At 35.3% G+C, this 24,452-nt stretch overlaps 1 protein-coding gene across 8 annotated transcripts in view; it reads left to right on the forward strand.

Annotated features, from left to right (window-relative positions):
- The window catches only part of msn (serine/threonine-protein kinase msn), a 161,349-nt gene that overhangs the window by 118,008 nt on the left and 18,889 nt on the right, over positions 1 to 24,452 (forward strand). For all 8 annotated transcript variants that reach the window (XM_067790384.1, XM_067790390.1, XM_067790391.1 and 5 more), the window contains one exon: positions 7,587 to 7,712. In XM_067790384.1, coding sequence (XP_067646485.1) covers positions 7,587 to 7,712 — 126 coding nt within the window. The remainder of the gene's footprint in view (positions 1 to 7,586; positions 7,713 to 24,452) is intronic.

Genomic DNA, 24,452 nt, shown 5'->3' on the forward strand with positions numbered 1-24,452 from the left:
CGCTCCGATTGAGATATTTTTTTTCTGACTCTTTTTGACTTTTTGCTGGGTTAACTAAAATTTTGGCAACGGTATGCATAATCGGGTAAAGATTTATTAAAAACGCTGGATTACAGATTAAAACTAATTCAACCGATAACCAATGGATAACCAATACATTGCAAGTCGGGTACATTTTGGATTGAATTTGTGTGTTTGTTTCCCATATTTTTCAAAAGATTACTTTTTACCTTTTTGGGCAAATATTTGGGCAGTTACCCATTTTTTCCATATATAACCAATTTACCGGGTATTTACAGTTTCGATATTTACCCCTTTCCCATCTCTAGCTATGGAGCTTTATATTGTGCTTATATATATAACGATTTTGGTATGCTGTAACCACTTTTTATCGATATTCGTTAAACTTTGTGCAGCTGTTGTCGCTAAATTATAGAAAATAGTTTTAAGATTATCAACAGTATTACCTGTATTGAATTTCTCTCATGATGGTTTCTTTTCTGACAAATATGTCACGTTCATTCTGCATAATGGCGACTTGTTCGTTTCTCAAAATGTTGCACTGCAATGCTACAAAAGTGCTTTTCAAAACGAAATGGATGCCGGTTGATATAATGTGTGAAATAAGTTTTGTTCACTGTTATTTTTAATAAACTTATTTTGTGCATGAACTTTTGTAATGTCGACATATTTTATGGAAATATGTTCATATGGAAAAGAAAACGCTATAAATTTTCTGAAGATTTTCGCCATCGTTATATAACGAATCGATATGTATAACGATTTCTGTCTTCAGTAACAAATTTTTAACGATATTCGTTAATCTTTGATCAGCTATAGAAGCCAAATAATTATAGAATATTTTAATTATTTCAACAGCTGCTTTCCTTCTATTAATGGCCAGATTATGTATGACGCCGTGTATTTATTGCAGTCACTCACATTCACAGTCACCACTATATAATACCAAACATTTCATAAAGGTATTTAGGTTTACTGTCACTCGCTGAAGTGAATGAATTCGCCTATGTCTTAAGAATTTTGGTTCACAGAGGAAAAAGTCTCCTTGCGTTATAAAAAATTCGTCCCTTAATCTCAATTAAATTGTCACCTCAATAGCGATGTCAAAATTAAGTCAGTTAAAATGTCGACAACTCTCATCGCTAAGAGTTAGTGAATTCGCTCACTGGAATGCTATTCTTCCATTTAAAATAACAATAATGGTCACCTCGTTAGCCATGTTAAAATTGAGTTAGCGAATAGCACAATCCTTATCGTGAACAAAAAACTAATTAATTAAAATCTCGAATAATCGCAACGTTAAAATTTAGTGAATTTCACCACTGGTACAAAAAAAATCGTTAAATGTCGTGCCATCAATTGAGTCATGCTTCACTCAAATATATTAATAGCCGTGTTTTTTTTTTACACGTAAACGCCTATACGCTTAAACTTTATATGGACTGCTAAGCGTCAAACTTTAAATACACCTCTGAAATTGCTGCGCACAAAATGTGTACTAAATTTCAATACGCATTATACTCAGATGTAACTGAAATATGTGTTTTTGTTTCACCCTCTACACTAATTCTATGTATTCTATGTGTGTCTACAATTCATCGCAACTGATTTAGCTATATGTTATACCTTATGGCCATCAGAGGGGTGTGTCTCCGCTTTTCGGTACACCCTGTGGCTGTAGCTAGTTATTCAACCACTGCCGCTAGATGGGTCTCCTAAGCATTATCTAAGCGAGGATAGGCGTTTTTTTTCACGCGCAAACGTAAACGTATACGCGTGTATAAAAAAACACGGCTAATATTGCAATCATTTTGTTTTATATTGTAGTCACTATTTTAACAATAACTAAACTACTAAAATATCTTACTAAACACTAATTATCTCATATGTCTACTAAAATGTAAAAACACTAAATAAATAAATCCACTCTTTAGAAAAATTAAATCAATAAGTTATTTTCACACTACCAAGAAAAATTAACTTGCAGCTTGTGTCTGCTTTCCACTAATTTTAATGAAGTATATATACATATACATTAAAGTGTCCGTTACATCGCAATTCTATTTTATGTTTATGCCTTGAAAATAAGTAAGAAGAACGATGTATTTACAAGCTATTAACTTTTTGTCACACAAATTTGTTTGGGAGTTAACCTTAATGCAATTAAATTATTACATATTTTTATAGTAAATTTAATAGTATCGTTAGCTTCGTGAGCAAAAGTTTTAAATCCACTTTGTATGAAAATTGAGACTTATTTACTTACTGAAAGCTCGCGAAACATAAATTACATCACTTACATACACAAAAAACAAAATACCCGATGTATTCTTCTCACTTATTTTTTCGAAATGAAATGAAAATGCGTTAAGACAAAAATTTAATATTACATTCTCGAGTTAATGGCGCAATGTGAATGTAATATTGCAAATCCACTTGGATAATAACGGGCAGCGTAATGTTAATACATAGTTATCTTGCTGTTGGGTTAAGTACAGCTTTATTTTCCAATAGATTTTTAATGTTTTGTGAAACGTCTGTGAATGCTAATGAGGTTACGGTAAATAGTATGACTGAGAAAACTAGCTTTAAACTTTTTTTTTTTGGTTGTGGTCTAGCTCTTAAGCAAATAGTATACTATAATTTCAATGAAAAATAAAAATTTTTGTCAATTCTCATATACATTTTTTTGAGTGTCACTTAGCGGGATTACACTATAAGGTCCACTTGCAAAAACAGCAACTAATCTTTTTAATTCAGCCAAGTCAATTGTGAAAATTGCATGAGTTAGGCCCGGTTTTTCAGTTCAAGTTCAACTCAGTTTGCCAGTTAAACTACGCTTAAACTTATTCTGCAGTTTTTCAGTCTACTTTAACTGAAGTTCAAGCTGAGCTGAAGCGGCCGATCTGGCAGGGTTTAAACTCTTAGTTGAGCTATCGGTGATTTGCGTTCGTTCTAAATGGCCTCGAATAAACCCAATAAGCATTTGGGTTTTAGTACCATTAGAGTTCATGTTGATAACTAGGCATACTTCTAAAATCTGTAGAGTTGTTTCGAAACAGTGGCTTAACTTGAGAATCATAGTGTACGCAGCAAAAGAGGGAATTTTTTATAAAGCGAAAAATTCTATTACTTAAGTTGAAAAAATGATAGTTCCCAACTTGTGGCTTTTTGACTGGACTCAAATGTAATATACTACAGTATTTTTACGAAAATAAAATAAAATATATATAATTTATTTTTGATAAATTACGTTTCATTAATGCTATCAATCAGGTGTTTACTTCTTACAATAAATAGCTGCTCGCTTTGATGGTACCACCTTGCAGTTTTTTTTTCAACTTCACCTCAACTCTGTTATATCCAATGTAGGATATCAACTGGAGAAACGTGTTTAATAAGCTTAGCTTAACCAACTACTGAAAACCCGAGCCTTAAACCCCTAATTTGAAGCATTATCATGAGAGGTTGCGCTCATACTATTTAGACAAATTTAAAAATTAACTCCCGAGTTAAAAAGTTCAGCAAATGCACCTTAAACAACAAAATTTGAAAGTTCATTGGAGAACATCACGACGAAGATCAATTATAAACGACCTCCAGGTTTAAGAACTGAAAGTAGGATCATTTCTGAATGTTTTTCGGGATTCCGTCAGAATCATTTCGGCAGCATTTCGGGATCATTTTGGGACCCTTCCGGGAACATTTCTGGATGGTTTTCGGAATACGTGCGGCATATCGTCAGGGTAATGACGGTACTTTTTCGGGATCATTTTGGGACCCCTTCGGCATCATTTCTGGATAGTTTTCGTTATCCGTCAGGGTCATCGGGGGGTTATTTCGTGTTCATTTTGGGGCGCTTCCGTAATCATTTCTGGGTGGTCATATCATGACTTTTTCAGGACTATTTCAGGAATCATTTAGGGACCCTTCCGAGATCATTCCCGCATCCGTCAGTGATCCCGTCATTTCATTTCTGGATGGTTTTCGGGATCCCGTCGGGGTCAATTGAGGACTATTTCGGGATCCTTTGGGTACACTTCAGGGATCATTTCTGTGTGGTTCTCTGACCACTTGGAGACCCTTCCGGAATAATTTCTGGATGGTTAACGGGATCCCGTCAGGGTAATTTTGGGACTCTTCCGGGCTCATTTCTGGGTAGTTTGAGGGATCCCGTCGGGGTAATTTCGGGACTATTCCGGGATCATTTGGGGATTTTCCGGTATCATTTTGGATAGTTTTCGGGTTCCGTGTGGGATCCCGTCTTGGTTATTTCGTGACTTTTTCTGGACTACATTTGTCGGGATCATCGGAGACCTTTCCGGAATCATTTCTGGATAGTTTTTGGGATCCAGTTTTGGTCATTTCGTAACTCTTTCTGGATTATATCGGGATCATTTGAGGATCCTTTCGGGATAATTTATGGATGGTTTTCGGAATCCCGTCAGGGTCATTTCGGGATAATTTGGGGCTCCTCAGGGATCATTTCTGTATGGTTTTCGGGATTTGTCCGGGATCATTTCGGGACTGATTTGGTATCACTTGGGACCCTACTGTGATCATTTAAGAACTCTTCGAAACCGGTAGGTCAGCACACATGCCTTTTTCAATTATTAGCTTTTATAGCCATGAACACAGCTTTTTTCGTTTTACTTTTGATTTGTTAAATGAATCCTGTGACGAACTGTTATAACTATAATTACGCTTTTTGTAATATTTTAACCAACTAAATACCCGAAAAAGCAACACTATTTTCATCTAAAAAATTCTTTTTGGTTTTAGCTAATTGTAGTTTCACTCCTTCGTTCTGTGAATAGTAACTCCTTCACCCCTGTCATTACAATTAATTTAATTTAAAAACAAAATTTTTTTTTAATTCGAAAAAACTGTATTGTACTATTCACGTAAGCGTGCCTTCCAGGTTACCCAGCTCATTTAGTTCTTGTTCAGCCCCATTCATGAAAGGTATTCCCGTCCTTATTTGTTATTTATTGTTTTAATGCAAACATCATAGCCAGAAATAATTTTATATTTACCTGTACCTGCTGTAGTAGCGGAATATCGATAGTTAAATACTATCAATTATCTGTAGTGATGTTTAATACCAATTTCACATACAAACTTAATGGAATAACATTTTTTTAAATGAAATAATAAATTTTTTCCTCTTCACACAGGGCCACTTCTTCATTAATGAACATTCGCCAGTCTTTTAGAATCCTTCATTAGCCCAACTTGCAAAAGTGGGTAATAAGAATAAGGTAGCAAATTATAGTGCTGTCCATAGCAAAAAGGCAGTAAAGTGGAAAAAGTAAAATCGGAGAAATATGAAGGGCGATTTTTACGTTGGTTTAACTGAGTATATAGATTTATTTGGTACACAAGAAAAATTCAAGAGTATGACCTATTAAAAGACTTGATTCTGGTACATAATTCTTTTCAAAGCCCGAAATTTAACGCGAACTGCCTTAACTTTTTGTAAATCTAAGTAAATCTAAGTAAAGAGTAGTAAGAAGTAAAATTAAGTTTACTGTTTTTTTATTTTGTTTTTTTGTTTTTCCATTGAATTGTTTGACTTACACTGCTTTTATGGTTTCAAATAATTTTTATAGGAAAAGCTTGTTATAAAGATATTTAAATCGTTAGGACAAAATTTTGCATTTCGGGAACGTTCCAGGAATGACGGGCGTCATTCGGTTTGAAACCCCATGGATTGAAATAAATAAATTTATAAATGAAGGTCGAGTTCAATGAGGGCTTCAATGCAGAAAACTTGACTAATTTGTGTGAAGTTGTTTTAGTATTATATCTGATTCTGTACTAATAAGATTTCAGTAGATTTATTATGTAAAATTATTAGTATTCTCACTCTGCATAAGAAAATAACTCTAATAAATAAACTTTACTCTCAATGACCAGAATTAAAAACTTGAATAATATTATAATATTTATTATTTTTTTTTTTTTTGTATATTGATTAAACTTAAAGGTACTCATAGTTGATAATAAGAAAATTTTTATATATTTGATAGCAGCAAATAGTTTCTGTTTCGGTATTCGGTATTAAGGGTCATTTCGAGACTAATACGAAGCTATTTCGGGATTGTTTTCAAGAATGATGACTTCGCGATTTTCTCCGGGTAATTCCTGAGCTATTCCGAGATTTTTTCTGTAGCGGCTTTGCAATAATTTATAATAACACCAGAAGACCCGGCAGCGTTGTCCTGCCCTAAATTTGGCCAATCTGCATACATTTTAATAAGCTTTTTCCGTCTGACTGCCCCCCCCCGCCCCCCCCCCCCCCCCGCTCTTCACTTTTTCCTAATCCTTTTATTCACTCCTCCCTCCGTCTTTTTCGCTTCATCCATTTTCATCTTCGTCTCATTCTATCTCTTTCTCAATCTCCTCTCTTTTCTCTTCTCTCAATTTCTTCTCATTCTTCTGCATCCCTTATTGCCTGTCCCAGAAGGTGGTATGTATTTTATTCCATTCCCAGTCCCAGTCCCACTCCGAGTCTCAGTCCCAGTCCTAGTCCTAATCCCAGTCCCAGTCCGTCTCTGGATAATATATTACTCTGTACTAAAGCACTCATCAACAGCTTTCATTTGATATCCATATTGTATAAACACACTCTAGGGGTACCCTGGTCCACGTTTTGGCCTATATCTCGAGACCCTAGTCACCCAGTCACCTATCCTATATTTCAAGTTAGATCAAACTACACACGGGGTGCAAAACAAATTCAAGATCGGTTCAGTAGTTTAGGCGTCCATTGGCCTCAGTTGTGTGACACGTGTTTTTTATATATTAAGATAATTGTTTTCGTTATAATTTCGGGGCTGTTAAGAAATTGTTTTGGGAGCATCTATGCATCACCTAGGAATTACATTCAGGATTATTTCGGAATTGTTTGCGTTATCATTCTGCGTCTATTTCAGAACTGTTTCTGTATTGTTTCAGTGATCATATCTTGGCTATACTGAGATCATTTTATTTTTCTTTTCGTCGTGAGAACGGAGCCGCTGTTATAGCCGATAAATATGGAATAGTCGTGATGGTATAATTATGCATCCATTTAATAAAAATATTATTGCTCAATTCCATAAGTATCAGTAATCTATTTGCAGAAGCCTATTAATGGTTAAGTAGTTAATCCATTGTTTTTTATTTCGTTTACATGTAATTCATTGGCATTCATATACAAACATACATACATGCATTCAAATGTACCGTTGCAAAGGCAAAAACTGTGTGACATCATTTTTTAAAACCAGGAGCCTTATTCTATAACTCGATTCGAAAGGAAATTTGGTTCAAAATCTGTCAAATTACATTTTTTTTTAAATCCCTATGAAATTTCTGTCGAATCGAGTCACATAATAAGGGCCCAGTACTTTTAATCGTTATACATACCTCTATACATTATAAATGTGTTGTGATGTATTTATAATTTTTTCATAATTATTGACCTTTTTCAACAAAATACATTTGGGTGAAAATATGAATCTCACTTCTAAACCATTTCTATCAATTTCTTTTTCCTAAATACGCGCATAAACAAATAGAATCGTAGCAGTGATAATAGCGGTCTCGGCACTCCAGGAACACGCACAAGCAGCGTTTTACCCGATTTGCTTAGCCAAGCTTCACCGGCAACACCACCGCGCCATGACAAATCATCCAGCGAGGAGGTTAGTAATACGTTTTTTTTACTTTTCATATTTTACTATTAAATCGTTTTGTGCCTTATTTCCTCTTTTTGTTATAGTTTATTATTCGTACATTAGGTTGTTTAGTTTTGATATATATATATTTATATATATATTTTTTTTTGTTGTTATTTACGTGCGTCCATTTATTGACTACCACGTTCATTTTAAGTTATGCTAAGTGCTCTTTATGTTTATTTTCCAACTGTTGTTAGATATCGTTGTGTTTTTTCGTATATGCGATAACATTTTTGTTACTCATTAGGGGAACGCGCTTTGTCTTGTAAATGGTGCAAGTATTGCACGGATTGTAAAGTCAAAATACACGAAAAAATTTCATGTAATCCGTGTAATTTACGTTATGCTCAAACGTATGTATATCTTCGTGCATTTGTAGGAAATGAAAAAGCGACCCTGCTTCAATGTTATTCCTCGCAATCCTCTCGTTTCGCTAAAAAAAAATTAGCATTTGTTTTTCATAATATTTTGTGGTATTTTGTTATTTTCTATTAATAATTAATTACGAGGCCTTTTTTTCATTGTTAAAATGAGTTTTGGCCAATATTTCTATAGTGAAAAAAAGTTTGGCCACCTAAAAATATTTTTATTTGCTCTTGCATACTTGTACAACGAAACTGATATAACGATATATGTATGTAAATATATATCGAGCAAAGCAACATCAAAATTTTAGAAACAAGGTTTTTCCATTAGTAAAAAATTTGTCTAAGCAGGGTCGCTCCTCGGCAGTTTTTGGCAAGCACTCGGAGTCTATTTTTGCCATGAAAAGCTTTCAGTGAAAACTCATCTGCTTGCGACTTGCGGAGTCGGCATAAAACAAGTAGGTCCTGTCCCGCCAATTTGTAGGACAATTTAAAAGGAGCACGACGCAAATTGGAAGAGAAGCTCGGCCTAAAATGGTGCTGATGAATGCTATAACTCCACTATGAGGTGCTCTCGTAGTATGTCATAGGATATGAACAATCCGTGCACCTTGCAAGACAAAGACGAATCCCCCTATTATAGAGTTGTTTTCGGTTTCTACTTTGTTCAAATTGAATTCAGTCGAAAGCAGGCGTATAATATGTTTATATCTGTGGTCATATGCAATAATCGCCTAAGTCCCAGCAAAGGATAGGACTTAGGCAATTATTGCTTGTGACCACAGATATATGTATGTATGGTAATTAAGAAACCTTGAAAAAGTATCTGCCATATTTTTTTATGTCTTTCATTAAAGTTAGAAGAAGTTTTCCTAAATTCCAGAAGGTATGCCTAAATTCCTCAATCCAAGTCACATACGAACAACCTCAGATAAATGTTATACAAATGTTATTGACTCTCCTTTCTATTGCCGATAAAATGTTTATTGGTCGCAGTCTGTGCACCGAACAATAATTGCCATTGAAAGTCTCCTTGTCTTCGTCTTCAATTTCATATTTCGAAAATTCCCTCAATGGGCTCATAATAATATCTTTAGAAATAAAAGAGATTTATAAAAAACTTAGTTAAGATACGTTTCCCAAACCCTAAAAAGTAAGGCTTTTCAAAATACATTTTACAGACTCTCTGGAAATGCAAAAAATCCATATATAATATTTAATCTAAAAATAAAATTCAAAAATAGATAATTAAAATTCATATTCACAAAACTGCAATTAATTTTCAGAATTAAAATTCCAGTTCAAAATTGTCATTATAAATTCAGAAGCTACAATTCAGAAAATGACATTTTATTTTACAAAATTGAAATCATATTCAAAAAATTGCAGTTCAATTCAGAACATCTAACTTGAATTTAGAAAATGACAAGGTTCAAAAAATTTTAATTCAAGTTCAAAAAATTCCAGTTCAAGTTCAGAAAATTATAACTCAAGTTCATATAATTAAAATTCGAATTTAGAAAATGATGGCCTTCATTCTGTATTGCGCACGATAGACGGATGATTCGCCTCCATACGATTTCGTCTAGCAGTGGTATTCTCTATCATTTTCGTTCGGCCTTTAAGTTTTTTCTTACGTTATGTCAAGCAGGAAGGCGAATGCAACTGTCAAATGAAATGTTGCCATCGTTTAATATAGTGAAAAAACAGTAGCGATTCGTATCTGAGGCGAAACAAACGTTGGTTTCGTAATAGAGAATGAGGCCCTATAATTAAAGTTCAGAGTCCTCAATTTAAGAAAAATTTCAATTCATACTCAGAATATTACAATTTGATTTTTGAACTACAATTAAAATACAGAAAATTTCACTGTACGCTTCTTAGGATTTTTTATTGCATACATAGATAAGGTTAGGTCCGTAAGATCCTAATGAATGTGCCCAGAGTTTTACCAAAAGTTTGTTCGATAATTCGGCGAGTGCAGAAAACTAGCGCTGTAAATTGGGTGTATAAGGACTCAGAATATTTTTTTTGGTAATAAGTCCCCATGCAGCTTAACATGCACTGATCCGTGGTATCGAATCTGGTTGTACATTAAGACCATCTATTGTTTCTCGTTTCGAGACATTAATAAAAGCCCAGGCATACTCCTTACCGTCCAAGGTATTCTAAGTCTGAGTACTTGATCAGGTATCTAAAGTTTCCCAACATTCATACATATATGAAAGTTTTAATTAATAATTTTTTTTTTTATCATAACAATAATAATGATAAAAAATTATTGTTAGGCCTTGAGCTCGATTCGAACCCGCGATCTTACAAATCAGTAGGCCGATATAACAACAAAAATTGTTAATACATCCCAGAGCACGGGGGAAAAACTGTCAATAACATATGACACTATGGCAGCATTGCCATCAAACAAGTCCAATTTTCACATCCATTCTGCAACAGATGTCGCAGTGTTGTGAATATCAATTGGCACTAACCAGAATAGAAGTAGGATTAATGAAGACAAACAAAAAACAGCTGTGATGGCTGAATGGTTATAGCAGCGGCGCCTAAACGTTGCCGATGAAGGAATTTAGCAATTCCCGAAATGGATCTATACAACGAGCTTTGGCAGTTGTTTAAAATTTTTTCTTTCTTCTATTCTAATTTAATAATTTTTTCAATTAAGAAAAAATTTATCATAACAATAATAATGATAATAAATTATTGTTAGGCCTTGAGCTCGATTCGAAACCGCGGTTTTAATTAATAGTAATATTTTTTTTTCAAATTTACAAATCAGTAGTTATTGTTCAATAATAATAAATCGTGGGCTAAGTAGAGATCCCAATGAAAACTCTCCATATCAGTAAACGCTCTAAGAACGTCCTATATCATAATTTATTTCAAAACTCTTCTAACTAACGTGTTGATATGTGTATGAAGATTGTTTTTGATTTCACTTCTGAGATAGAGCTTGCTTCAACCTAATTTTGTGGTAGAGTGACTCAAATCGGCAGCCGAGATAGTGTGGTTCTTCCACTCAACCCTCAAAATTGTAAAAAAATACTTAGAATTTTCCCAAGAACACATTTTTGGGGACAAAGTTTAATTACTACATGTACTATTTTTCTAAAATCATTTTTTTTAATTCTACCAATTGAGCTTTCACAAGTTTTGTCTTTGATGTTCCACTTTTGTTAGCCTTACAACTTTTGGCAACTTCAACATCTTCATATACGTAGCTTCTAGATTAGCGAAATCAGTTAGAAAATAAATCTATTTATTTTTGTGTTTGGCTAACTCTTACACGTTTTACAATTTAAAATAATGTAACTAATAAAAGTTGAATCAATTGTTTGGCTTGGCATTACAATAACAATATATTTATCAGTTTAAAATAACACAACATAAAACACTACAACAAATTAAACAGCGGTACATTTAGAAGAAATACTAAGATAACAAATCCAACAAAAAAAAAAAATGTACTGAAGTGATTTGCTTGCCAACATAGTAGTAGTTTAGTATTTTTAAACTTGGATCAATCTTTGTTACCGAGTTTATAAAACAAAAACGTTGAGGAAACGCAAAAGCGTAAAAAATGAATACACTAAATAACAAATCATCCCCAGACCAATAAACTATGCCGGCGTTATCTGTTGGGGAGTAGTTCGTATCGAATATTACCTAAACATTGTTGTGATCTATAAAAAATTATTATTATTATTATTATATTAAAAATTCAAATAGGTGGCAGCATCGTAAAATGTTTCTTAGTTGCAAAATTGGTGCAGAAGTGTGACAAAATCGCTCACATCGATTAAACCATTCACGATATAGTACCAGATATAAAAATAACGACATATAGTTAAAACTAGGTTGCAGCCCTTTTTAATTTTGGTCAATCGAATTTTTCGAACTGCTAGGGCGTTTTATTCTGTTATTCGATTGTAAAAGAAATTTCTTTCGTATTAAAAAAAAAAAAAGCATGTAACTTGACAGCTTTCGAATCGAAAGAAATGTTGCTGGTAAAATCCACAAACTAGGTTTGTTGTTCTTGAATTAATTAAAAGTGTATTGCATTATGGTTAATTCAACCGAGTTTTTTTGTCAAAGAAACAAATTTGTTTAGTTATTTCAACAGAAGAAAAACTGTTGGTCTCAAGTTAACAATATTCTGTAAAAACGACAGGTTCTCAATCAATCGAACTGATTTTCCTGTTAAAAGAAGTGAACAGCGAATCACTGTTAAAATTATGGAAATGCATCAGCTAATTTTAAAAATAAACTCACGCTCACGGCACTCACTACTTTGTTTTAATGGATATCGTGACACAGAAATCTCTTATCATATCAATAGCAACTGCAGTTTCTGTTGCAGTATCAACAGGTTTCATCCCAATCAACTTCCACTATTATTCTAATATAGACAGAAATCTGTAATTTTAACAGTTTTCATTGGTATTCTTATAGTGACATTAATAATTGTTAGTCACCGTGGTGTGATGCTACGCCTACCACAGCGAAAATCTGGGTTCAAGACCTGGAAAAAGCAACTTATAATCCTAAGAAAAAAGTAGGGGTATTCACGTGATCTATGTTATCTGTTTGCGTGGTTATAGTTTTAATGTAGTTTACGAAAGTACTGCAGGTAAATTATTTTTAAGCAGTTAAGTTGATAACGAGCTGACGTGAATACCACAATTAGAAAAAAATTCTGAGCGGGGTCGCCCAACAAATTTTGTATTTATTTATTTTATTTTTAACAGAGCTGTGGCTTACATTTGATGAAGTTTTTTTTTTTTTTTGCGGATTTGACTGTTGAAACAACACTCAATTCCGAATCAAGACTTTGTGCAAAGTTGATTTAACAGCAAGTTGCGAGGGATGAAAATTTACAGAGATATCGATTGAACTGACCCATAATTTGGTTGATATAGTCAACTTTTTCTTTCAGTGTAGTGTTGTTTACAGTGCAGTCATCATCTGTTAAGATGATGGCGCCAACGCTATTAATTCAGCTTTCCAACCAGTCACCTTTCGATTATCGAATTTATCTTTTAACCGATATCCCTCGCTTCATTTGACTTTATCTGTCGTTGTTGTTGTATTAACGATAAAGACACTCCCCGAAGGTTTTGGCGAGTGTTATCGTTGTTGTTGGTCCTTTGCCGGATATAGAACCGGTACGTTCCGGTAATAAAGCACAATTAAGGTACTAGCCCGACCATCTCGGGAACGATTAATATGACCACATTAAACCTTCCAGGTCATAACGCCGCCCTCCCCCACCCCCTAGTTCCATGAGGAACTCGGGGTCGCCAGAGCATCGCCTGATAAATATATGTATGATACATTCATATTTGTAACAGGATGCCCTCGCGTAGGTGAGGTTCACAATGGGGTTGCCGAAACTTTGCAGATATAAAGCTTTGTATTGCGCTTATCAACCCCTTGAATACCGACTTTATCTGTCGTAAGTGAAACGCTTCTGCTATTCTTGTGCAATGCCGTTACTGATGCCATTGAGCCACTATGTAGTGCATCAGCGACAGCAACACTATCCTCGGTATCAACGCTATAATTTAATATCGAGTTTAGTTGTACAGCCTTAGCCGTTTCCTCTTCCCTGAAAAAAATCAAAACACCCTTACAATTTGGATTCAGAACATGGCCAAACATAAGTGTTTGGAATATAATTATTTGGATGGAAGAACTTGGGCGATGGCTTATGCCAGTGGACGGTGAAGGCTTTCGTTAAAGCATTATGTGAATACTTTCAGTAGTGCAAATTCGAAATGCTAAGGCTCAGGAAATCATAGGTTAGGTTGGGTTGCGAGGGCTGAGCTGGACACAATGGTAACAGCTCACTACTTAGGCCACCGTTGGGCCCATTGTAATACCCTATACGGTCTCAAAGAGGACCCCTACTCTGCCTAAAGCGGGTCAAACCACTTCGTGAAATGTTTGTATTTTGCTAGAGCCTTGACTGCATAGCTAGAGACCTCAGCAAGGTCATGTAGAAAAGGTTTACCAAGGATGGCCAACCTACGCCTACTAAGCGCTGGACAATGACAGAGAAGGTGCTGAACACTCTCCTCCTCTTCTGTACATCTGCAGCTACGACAGTAGTCGAAGGTCGTTACCCCCATTCTAGCACCATGCGTGCCTATTAAACAATGCCCTGTCAGAACCCTTATCAGGGACGATAGAACTGATTTGTTTAAAATCAGAAGCGCTCTTGTGCGCCCCTTGTCATATGAGGGCCAGGTTAGCCTGGATGTCTCACACGATGATATGGCTGACCATAGTCCATTTGCAATTCTTATAGTGCTTGTGTTCACACGAAGCCTGAAAGTGGCCATGGGTATACCTACCGAATCATTTCCCGGGAAGGATATTGTCGGTGGTGCCTCTTCTGGCCAGCTCGTCTGATCTGCAGTTGCCTTCAATATCCCTGTGCCCAGATACCCATATAAGGCTAATACTGAAGTGCTGAGCCATCTCGTTAAGAGATCTGCGGCATTCAGTGACCGACTTTGCGTTGTCGACGAATGAGTCCAGGGCCTTTAATGCGGCCTGGCTGTCTGAGAAAATAAACACCCGTTTACCATCCTTAAACATATACCCGAGATGATCCACAGCCCTATGTATTGCCAGCATTTCCGCTTGGTAAACACTACAGTGATCTGGTAGGCGAAAAGAGACCTCTAGACCCAGATCCGGTGAAAAGAGGACTCTCCCACCTTCCCGTCAAGTTTAGAACCATCCGTGAATATGTTGATGGCACCCGGTACCGTATGTTGACTGCTATTCCAGTCTTGTCGCGATGGAATATATATACTATAGTTTTTAACGAAGACGTTCTTTGGCGTGCGGTACTCAGTGCGTACCGGTATTGGGGCGTTCGTGCCCAGGATTGTTGCGTGTCCACTAGATCCATTTGACCAGAGACCAGTTTCCCTTATGCGTAGAGCGGCCATGACCGCTATTTCCTTCGCCACCAGGTCAATAGGTGGAAGGTATAGCATTGGGTTGAGTGCTTCAGACGAGGTGGAGCCGAGAGCTCCGGTAATGCAGAGCTCCGAACTCCGTTGCACCTTTTGAAGCATTTTAAGATGGGTACTTTTAGCTAGTGCAGGCCACCAGACCAAGGCACCATAAAGAAGAATCGGGCGCACAATGACTATAAATCCAGTAGGCCACCTTAGGGGAGAATCCCTAGGAGGTGCCAATTGCCCTCTTGCAGGTGAACAGCGCTGCTGCTGCTTTCTTGGATCGCTCCGCTATATGGTCGCTTCCTATCCAGAATGACTCTCAAATACTTGACTTGATCGCTAAACGCTAAAAACGTACCCCCAATTCTTTGGTACTTTGTACCTCCTCGTGACGAGGTCAAGCTCGGTTTTATCCGGTTTGACTTCCAAACCTATGGCTGTGGCCCAGTGCGAAATTTCGGATAGTGCCCCTTCAATTAAGTTGCAAAGAGTTTCAAAGAGTTTGCGGAAATTGATAGGTTCTTCGGAGATGACAGGGAAAAGTGGAATCCTGGAAAACGTTAAATGAGGTCTTTTTTGCTGATCACAACATAATGTCGGTTATATAGTTAAGTTGCTCGTACTAAAGTAAAATTTTTCTAATATGTCTTTGGGTTGTATGGGAAAAATGAGGGAAAGGAAAAATGCAACTCATTTCGTAGGGTTTTTATTCTTGGTTTAAGCCCATTACCCATTCAAAAATTAAAACAAAGTAATACAAAGAGATAAAAAAGTTTGCCGCTGTTATCGTTGATGATGAGTTATCGCATTGTAGTTAGTCTTAGTTGGTAAAATATAATTTTTGTTGGCATGTTTGTTAGTTTCTTTTGTATTTTTTTTTTTTTTTTGTTTGTTTGATTTATCACCAAAAACAAAGAAAAAATAAAATTTATTATGGTTATAACAAAACAAAATTTTTTTTTTCATTGTGCTTTGTCTTTCTGCGACGTTTGTATTTGAGCTGATGGCCACAACGAATATTTTAACAAACAAATAGTAAGTATTTATTTACAACAAAGCAAAAAAATATGTAAAAAAGCATAAAAAAATTAATTGAATTAAAAACAAATTAGCAAGTACTCGCATATAAATAACAAAATACAAAATTTTATTATATTCGTAACAATGTCAATAGGGCCTGTACAAAAAACTTAGATGTTATGTAATAATTATGAAAAAAAAAAAAAAATGTGTCCTATCTATTTTGAGGTACCTGCTGTTTTAATGTATTTGTAAAATAGTTTTTATTTTCACTTTCTATCTATTTTTCATGACATTCTTTTCTGTTAACATTTTTTTGTTTGTTAAAAATTGTAGTTTCATCCAGTGCTTTTGTTTGCTACTTCAGAGTATTAGTAACCGCGAAAAATATGCACTACTACTGCTCCGGCTTTGAACATGAACAGAGCATTAAAAAGGAATAGAATTTCTACGGCTCTGCCACGTCGTGTTTTGGAGCGGAGTAAAAAGCAGAAGCTCCGAGCGAAATACTATTTGTAATGGAGCGATACCTAAAATAATAAATTTAATACTTTTTGCTCTGTTGGGTATTGTTATGCAAAAGTTTGTGTTTTCACTTGTTTTTGTTGTTGGATCAGATTAAGCGTTGTGGTGGTGTTGCTTTTATACTCGTGGTATTAATTTTCGGTTTTTAAAGCCCAGGTTTTCAGTACAAGTTCAACTTAGTTTGCCAGTTAAACTACGCTTAAACTTATTCTGCATTTTTTCAGTCTACTTTAACTGAAGTTTAAGCTGAGCTTAAGCCGTCGATCTGGCAGGGTTAAACTCTAGTTAACCTATCGGTTATTTGCGTTCGTTCGAAATGGCGTCGAATATACCTAACAAGCAATTGGGTTTGAGTACCATTTAAGCTCGTGTTGATAACTAGGCCTACTTCTAAAATTTCTAGAGTTGTTTTGAAACAGTGGCTTAACTCGAGAATCATAGCGTACTCAGCAAAAGAGGGAATTTTTTATAAAGCAAAAAATGCCATTACTTATGTAAGTTGAAAAAATTTACTTAACAACTTGTGCTTCTCTAACTGGACTCAAATGTAATATTCCATACTACAGTATTTTCACGAAAATAGAATAAAATATATATAATTTATTTTTGATTAATTACGCTTCATTACTGTTATCAACCAGGTGTTTATTTCTCACAATAAACAGCTGCTGGTTTTGGTGGTACCACCTTGGAGATTTTTTTTTTAGCTCCATCTCAATTCGAAGTCCAATGTAGGATATCAACTGGAGAAATGTATTGGCTACTTATTTGAGAACTGTATATTTCCCAAAATCTCTCAAAGATTGATATCAACTCGAGAACTAGATATGGGCAAATCCCAAAAACTTTTACTTTTTTGGATACTCGGATTTTACACACGGGCAAAAAATGTAAGGCTAGAAAAAAGTACAAGGACATTAAGTTTGACCTCTTGACTATAGGATCTGATGATTTTAAAAATCAAGAAAGTTGGTAGTAAGTTTCTGCAGAACTTTGAAACGTAAAAAACTTCGATTTTTACACTTTTTCAAGCGATACCCTTGATTTTTTTTTTTTTTTTTTTTTTTTGAATTTGTTCGATAATATTTTCAGGCATCGCTGGAACGCTATGGAATTTAAACTGAATGTTGGTTTTGATACGGAGATTCTAAAGGTATGAGCAAAGTTAATGTGCCCCTCCAATACTCAAAACTATCATCAATCAAAGTAGCGCTACTTTTTTTTGTCATTTCCAATATTGACAGTTTTTTGCTTATAGCTTTTTGGGGCAACTGAGTATTGAAATTCGGATTATGCACGATAATAGCCTATCAGGGACTAGAAATACCTGGTGCTTCAAATTCGATGTGCCCCTTTCAGTTTTGAAGGTAGAGGCAGAAAAGTGGAAGCACTTGGTTGCGTAAATGTTTTCAGGATCTGGTTTTTTTGGGGCACAGCTACAATTTTGATTTTATCACTTCATACCCGTTTCTTAATTTTTTCTCTACACCACAGTAGTATACCATCAATTGCCTCATCTTGGAATATTCACGCAAGGAAAGTTATTGATGTTTGTACATGGGGCAAATATAGGAAATTTTCGCCAAAAATTGGCAATCGTCAAAAAGTGTAGAAATGTTTATTTTTTTTTTAAACCAGGTTGTATTTAAAAGTAAATGAAAAGAAACACAAATTTGGTACAAACATTTAAAAAAAAAAATTCGATTGCCAATTTTTGGCGAAAATTTCGTATATTTGTCCCATGTACAAACATCAATAACTTTCCTTGCGTGAATATTTCAAGATGAAGCAATTGATGGTATACTACGGTGATGTAGAGAAAAAATTAACAAACGGGTATGAAATATTAGACGGTTACCCGGGTAAACCCGGGTTTATATTTTTATCAATATCTCCAAAACCGGATCTCGGGTATTAAAACTTTTTTACCTAAACATACTTCGTTCATATAACTACATATATGTTTTTAAAGTTTCAAAAGAATCGATAGAAAGGTGTTAAAATAAATGTGCTGCAAACTTTGCAGTAAAAAATATTTGGCGGTTATTCGGTTTTATATTTTTACCGATATCTACAAAACCGGGTCTCGTGTATCAAAAAAATTTTACATAGTTAACAGCTGCATATATCTCCATATTGTGTTAAAATTTCGATGTAATCGGTACAGAAGTGTTGAAATAAATGTATATTTAACATTGCGACCGCAATTTATATATATTTTGCTCGTTCTTTTGACTATATCTTTTTGAGGCATTATGTAAGATGAGTAACGGCGATGCACTATAGCTCCAATTAACCCCTCAATGTTCCTAACAAAAAGATATTTGCGTGATACCATGTTTCAAAAAATTTTTTTTTTCTCCAAAAAAACCAAAGTTTGGCGGATTTCCCCATATATACTTCGCTGGAGAAATATTTTTTCCATGTTTGTTAGGTAAACAAAATCCAGCAGTATCTACAAATTATCTAGATAATAAAAAACCAATGTTGCCGTACAAAACAGACTACCCCAAAGGCGGTCTGAAACTGTGACTGAAAAACTGCTCAGTAGTTTAACTGGAGTTTAAATTTGACTAGAGTTTAAGGAAACTTAGTTTAAGCATAGCTTAACCATCTACTGCAAAACCGGGCCTAAGTTTTTGAATCTTCTTATTTTTGTTAATGTTGTTATTGCATCGGGGCACTCGCCTCTAATCACACGCTCCATTGCAAGTTGTTGTAGGTAAGTAGTAGCGCGAGAAAAGCAAAAGTTCTGCACAACAATACAAAATAGCATTAAATAAATTTTTTTTTTTGCCATCGCTCCACTACAAATAGTATTCGAGCTTCTATTCTGCTTTTTTCTCCGCTCTTAAACGGGACGTAGCTCATATGAGAGCCTTAGAAATGCTACCACTTTTTTATGCTACGGCTCTGCTCTGTGCTCTGTTCATGTTCAGAGTCGCCGCAAAAGCATAAAAAAAACTCCAGCGTAGAATAGTTTTCTCAATCACTGGTTTAATTTTTCTTGCCTGAAATAATTATTTGAGTAATTCATAAGATTCTTGTATGCTGTCTTTAATTCACGTGTCTCTGGTTATGCCTATATGACACTAATTTATTTTCTCTGTATTTTCTCTTATATTTTTTGTCGCCCTCCCTCCTAATACGGTTTCAGTACTGGTGTAAGTGTGTAAACTATATTTAAAAAACTAGGTAGGTAGGTGGGTGAAATGACTGCGACCCTGGTCGCCCAAGTAGCTATTTAAAGCCGTTTTGATGCCAAGTAACTCGTCTAAAAACCTACGCAATGTTACGGTCAATGTATTACAACCAGCCAGAGTTGTTGATAAAATTAATAACATTCGGGATTGCTATCACAGATAACCCTCTGAGGTCTTCTAGAAACGGGGTTCTAAGGAACCTTAGCCGGGCTCTAGCTATAGCCGGGCATTTACACATAAAGTGTTCTACTGTCTCCCTGGAATTTTGATCTTTGCAGCTTCTGCAGTATTCGTTATACGGAATGCCCATCTTTTCCGCATGCGTACCTACTGCCCAATTCAACCTAGTTCATTAAAAACCATGGTGGAATCACCAGGTGAAGTAAATAAAAAAAATATATTATGTACGCTATCTGAAACGGTAGGGATGTATTTTCGACGGTCAGAAGAGGGTAAAACGTTGCAAAATTTAGTGTTAATAATAGAGTTTACATTACTTTTAGGATCGAATAAAAATAAAAAATTCAATTTGGCCATTTAACTGTGATGAGCAGTAAAATTTGATGGATGCGGCCAAAGTAAACTGACTTCAACTTCAACTGCAGTTGAAACTTTCATTGAAAAACCGGTCATAAAAGAAAGATGTCTTATTCATATATACTACGGATATACGTCGGTTATTTAGTTGAACTTTTCTGCCTTTTGCGGAACTTAAATGGGTTTCGGGTTCGATGAAAAGTTTTACAGTCACATGTGGAAGTGATCCTGATACTCTCAAATGTGTTTCCATCCCTTAAAATTAATTGACATGCTCATCTGCTTTGTTGATTTGTCGTTAAGAGTCGAGAGTAAAACATATATTATTCTTCTCTTAATCAGAAGATCCCCCAAAAACTCGTCATAGTTGAATTCATAATGTATTACTAATGTTACCAAGTTATTATTTACCAAAATATGTCAGGGGATAGATAAGACTAGCCCAGCAGCAGTCGGCCTAGAACCAGAAGATGTTGATCCGAAGCGAGCTGGATTCATATATTCTAAATTACAATCCTTAAGTGTAACATTACTCTCACCTAAGTGGTATGATTTTTAAAGCAAAACAACAACAGTGAGTTACAATTTATTATATATTTAGAATACCACTGATTTATCGAAGTATTTTCAAAATATGGTATAATACACTATTTTTAATTGATTAACTGCGTATTATATCTAGTCTGTAAGAATTAAATTCTGTAGACTGAACTTAAATAAATAAATAAATAAATAAATAAATAAATAAATAGTTACGACAATTTTGGAGTTCTTGTAGAAATGAGAAAAACATTCTTTGAAAGTCTTCAGTAGCACTGTACAGGGGAAGATCCTTGGTTGAATATGACATGAATGCAAATAGTTTGTTTTAACAAAGACCTGTCTTAATTTTTTTGGGAACAAATTAAACATATGTAATGAAAACATCAAAAATATGGACGTATTACCTTAGCACGGCCTCACTTATGGAAGCCAACACCAAAGATACCCAAATGATGAATCTCTGAAATTAAATCCAGTAAATCCATAAATCCTAATAGTTTATGTGAAAAAAGTGGTATATTTTACTCCTGGAAAATACAAAAAGCAACACTTTTTCGGGAACAACATTGGTGAAAATTTTTCAGATAGCCGAATGACAGAGCTAGGAAGAATTTAGAGCAAGACAACTGACGGCTTACTTCACCTGGTTATTCCACCATGATTAAAAACAAACGAGCCCGTTTGTATATAGTTCGATAGGTTTTTTTTGATATTATGCCGGTTTTTGTTAATTTTTATACTCAGTTGAGCAGAGCTCACAGAGTATATTAAGTTTGATTGGATAACGGTTGGTTGTACATATATAAAGGAATCGAGATAGATATAGACTTCCATATATCAAAATAATCAGGATCGAAAAAAAATTTGATTGAGCCATGTCCGTCCGTCCGTCCGTCCATCCGTTAACACGATAACTTGAGTAAATTTTGAGGTATCTTGATGAAATTTGGTAGGTTCCTGAGCACTCATCTCAGATCGCTATTTAAAATGAACGATATCGGACTATAACCACGCCCACTTTTTCGATATCGAAAATTTCGAAAAACCGAAAAATTGCGATAATTCATTACAAAAGAGATATAAAGCGACGAAACTTGGTAGCTGAGTTGAACTTATGACGCAGAATTGAAAATTAGCAAAATTTTGGACAACGGGCGTGGCACCGCCCACTTTTAAAAGAAGGTAATTTAAAACTTTTGCAAGCTGTAATTTGGCAGTCGTTGAAGATATAATGATGAAATTTGGCAGGAACATTACTCCTATTACTATATGTACGCTTAATAAAAATTAGCAAAATCGGAGAAGGACCACGCCCACTTTTAAAAAAATTTTTTTTTTTAAGTAAAATTTTAACAAAAAATTTAATATCTTTACAGTATATAAGTAAATTATGTCAACATTCAACTCCAGTAATGATTTAGTGCAACAAAATACAAAAATAAAAGAAAATTTCAAAATGGGTGTGGCTCCGCCCTTTTTCATTTAATTTGTCTAGGATAATTTTAACGCCATAAGTCGAACAAAAATTAACCAATCCTGTTGAAATTTGGTAGGGGCATAGGTTTTGTGACGATAACTCTTTTCTGTGAAAATGGGCGAAATCGGTTGATGCCACGCCCAGTTTTTATACACAGTCGTCCGTCTGTCCTTCCGCATGGCCGTTAACACGATAACTTGAGCAAAAATCGACATATCTTTAATGAACTTAGTTCACGTACTTACTTTAACTCACTTTATCTTGGTATGAAAAATGAACGAAATCCGACTATGACCACGCCCACTTTTTCGATATCGAAAATTACGAAAAATGAAAAAATGCCATAATTATATACCAAATACGAAAGAAGGGGTGAAACATGGTAAGGTAATTGTATTGTTTTATTGAAGCGAAATATAACTTTAGAAAAAACTTTATAAAATGGTTGTGACACCTACCATATTAAGTAGAAGAAAATGAAAAAGTTCTGCAGGGCGAAATAAAAAACCTTTAAAATCTTGGCAGGTATTACATATATAAATAAATTAGCGGTATCCAACAGATGATATTCTGGGTCACCCTGGTCCACATTTTGGTCGATATCTGGAAAACGCCTTCACATATACAACTACCACCACTCCCTTTTAAAACTCTCATAAATACCTTTAATTTGATACCCATATCGTACAAACTCATTCTAGAGTCACCCCTGGTCCACCTTTATGGCGATATCTCGAAAAGGCGTCCACTTATAGAACTAAGGCCCACTCCCTTTTAAAATACTCATTAACCCCTTTCGTTTGATACCCATATTGCACAAACGAATTCTAGAGTCACCCCTGGCCCACCTTTATGGCGATATCTCGAAACGGCGTCCACCTATGGAACTAAGGATTACTCCCTTTTAAAATACTCATTAACACCTTTCTTTTGATACCCATATTGTACAAACAAATTCTAGAGTCACCCCTGGTCCACCTTTATGGCGATATTTCGAAAATGCGACCACCTATACAACAACCACCACTCCCTTTTAAAACCCTCATTAATACCTTTAATTTGATACCCATATCGTACAAACACATTCTAGAGTCACCCCTGGTCCACCTTTATGGCGATATTTCGAAACGGCGTCCACCTATAGAACTAAGGCCCACTCCCTTTTAAAATACTCATTAACACCTTTCATTTGATACCCATATCGTACAAATATATTCTAAAGTCACCCCTGGTCCACCTTTATGGCGATATCTCGAAAAGGCGAACACCTATAGAACGAAGGCCCACTCCCTTTTGAAAATACTCATTAACACCTTTCCTTTGATACCCATATCGTACTAACAAAGTCTAGAGTCACCCCTGGTCCACCTTTATTGCAATACCTCGAAAAGGCGTCCACCTATAGAACTAAGGCCCACTCCCTTTTAAAATACTCATTAACTCCTTTCGTTTGATACCCATATTGCACAAACGAATTCTAGAGTCACCCCTGGCCCACCTTTATGGCGATATCTCGAAACGGCGTCCACCTATGGAACTAAGGATTACTCCCTTTTAAAATACTCATTAACACCTTTCTTTTGATACCCATATTGTACAAACAAATTCTAGAGTCACCCCTGGTCCACCTTTATGGCGATATTTCGAAAATGCGACCACCTATACAACAACCACCACTCCCTTTTAAAACCCTCATTAATACCTTTAATTTGATATCCATATCGTACAAACACATTCTAGAGTCACCCCTGGTCCACCTTTATGGCGATATCTCGAAACGGCGTCCACCTATGGAACTAAGGATTACTCCCTTTTAAAATACTCATTAATACCTTTAATTTGATACCCATATCGTACAAACACATTCTAGAGTCACCCCTGGTCCACCTTTATGGCGATATTTCGAAACGGCGTCCACCTATAGAACTAAGGCCCACTCCCTTTTAAAATACTCATTAACACCTTTCGTTTGATGCCCATATTGTACAAAAAAATTCTAGGGTCACCCCTGGTCTACCTCTATGGCGATATCTCGAAACGGC

The sequence above is a fragment of the Eurosta solidaginis genome, chromosome 5 (assembly GCF_040869045.1).
Source record: "Eurosta solidaginis isolate ZX-2024a chromosome 5, ASM4086904v1, whole genome shotgun sequence".
In the NCBI taxonomy this organism is placed as follows: domain Eukaryota; kingdom Metazoa; phylum Arthropoda; class Insecta; order Diptera; family Tephritidae; genus Eurosta; species Eurosta solidaginis.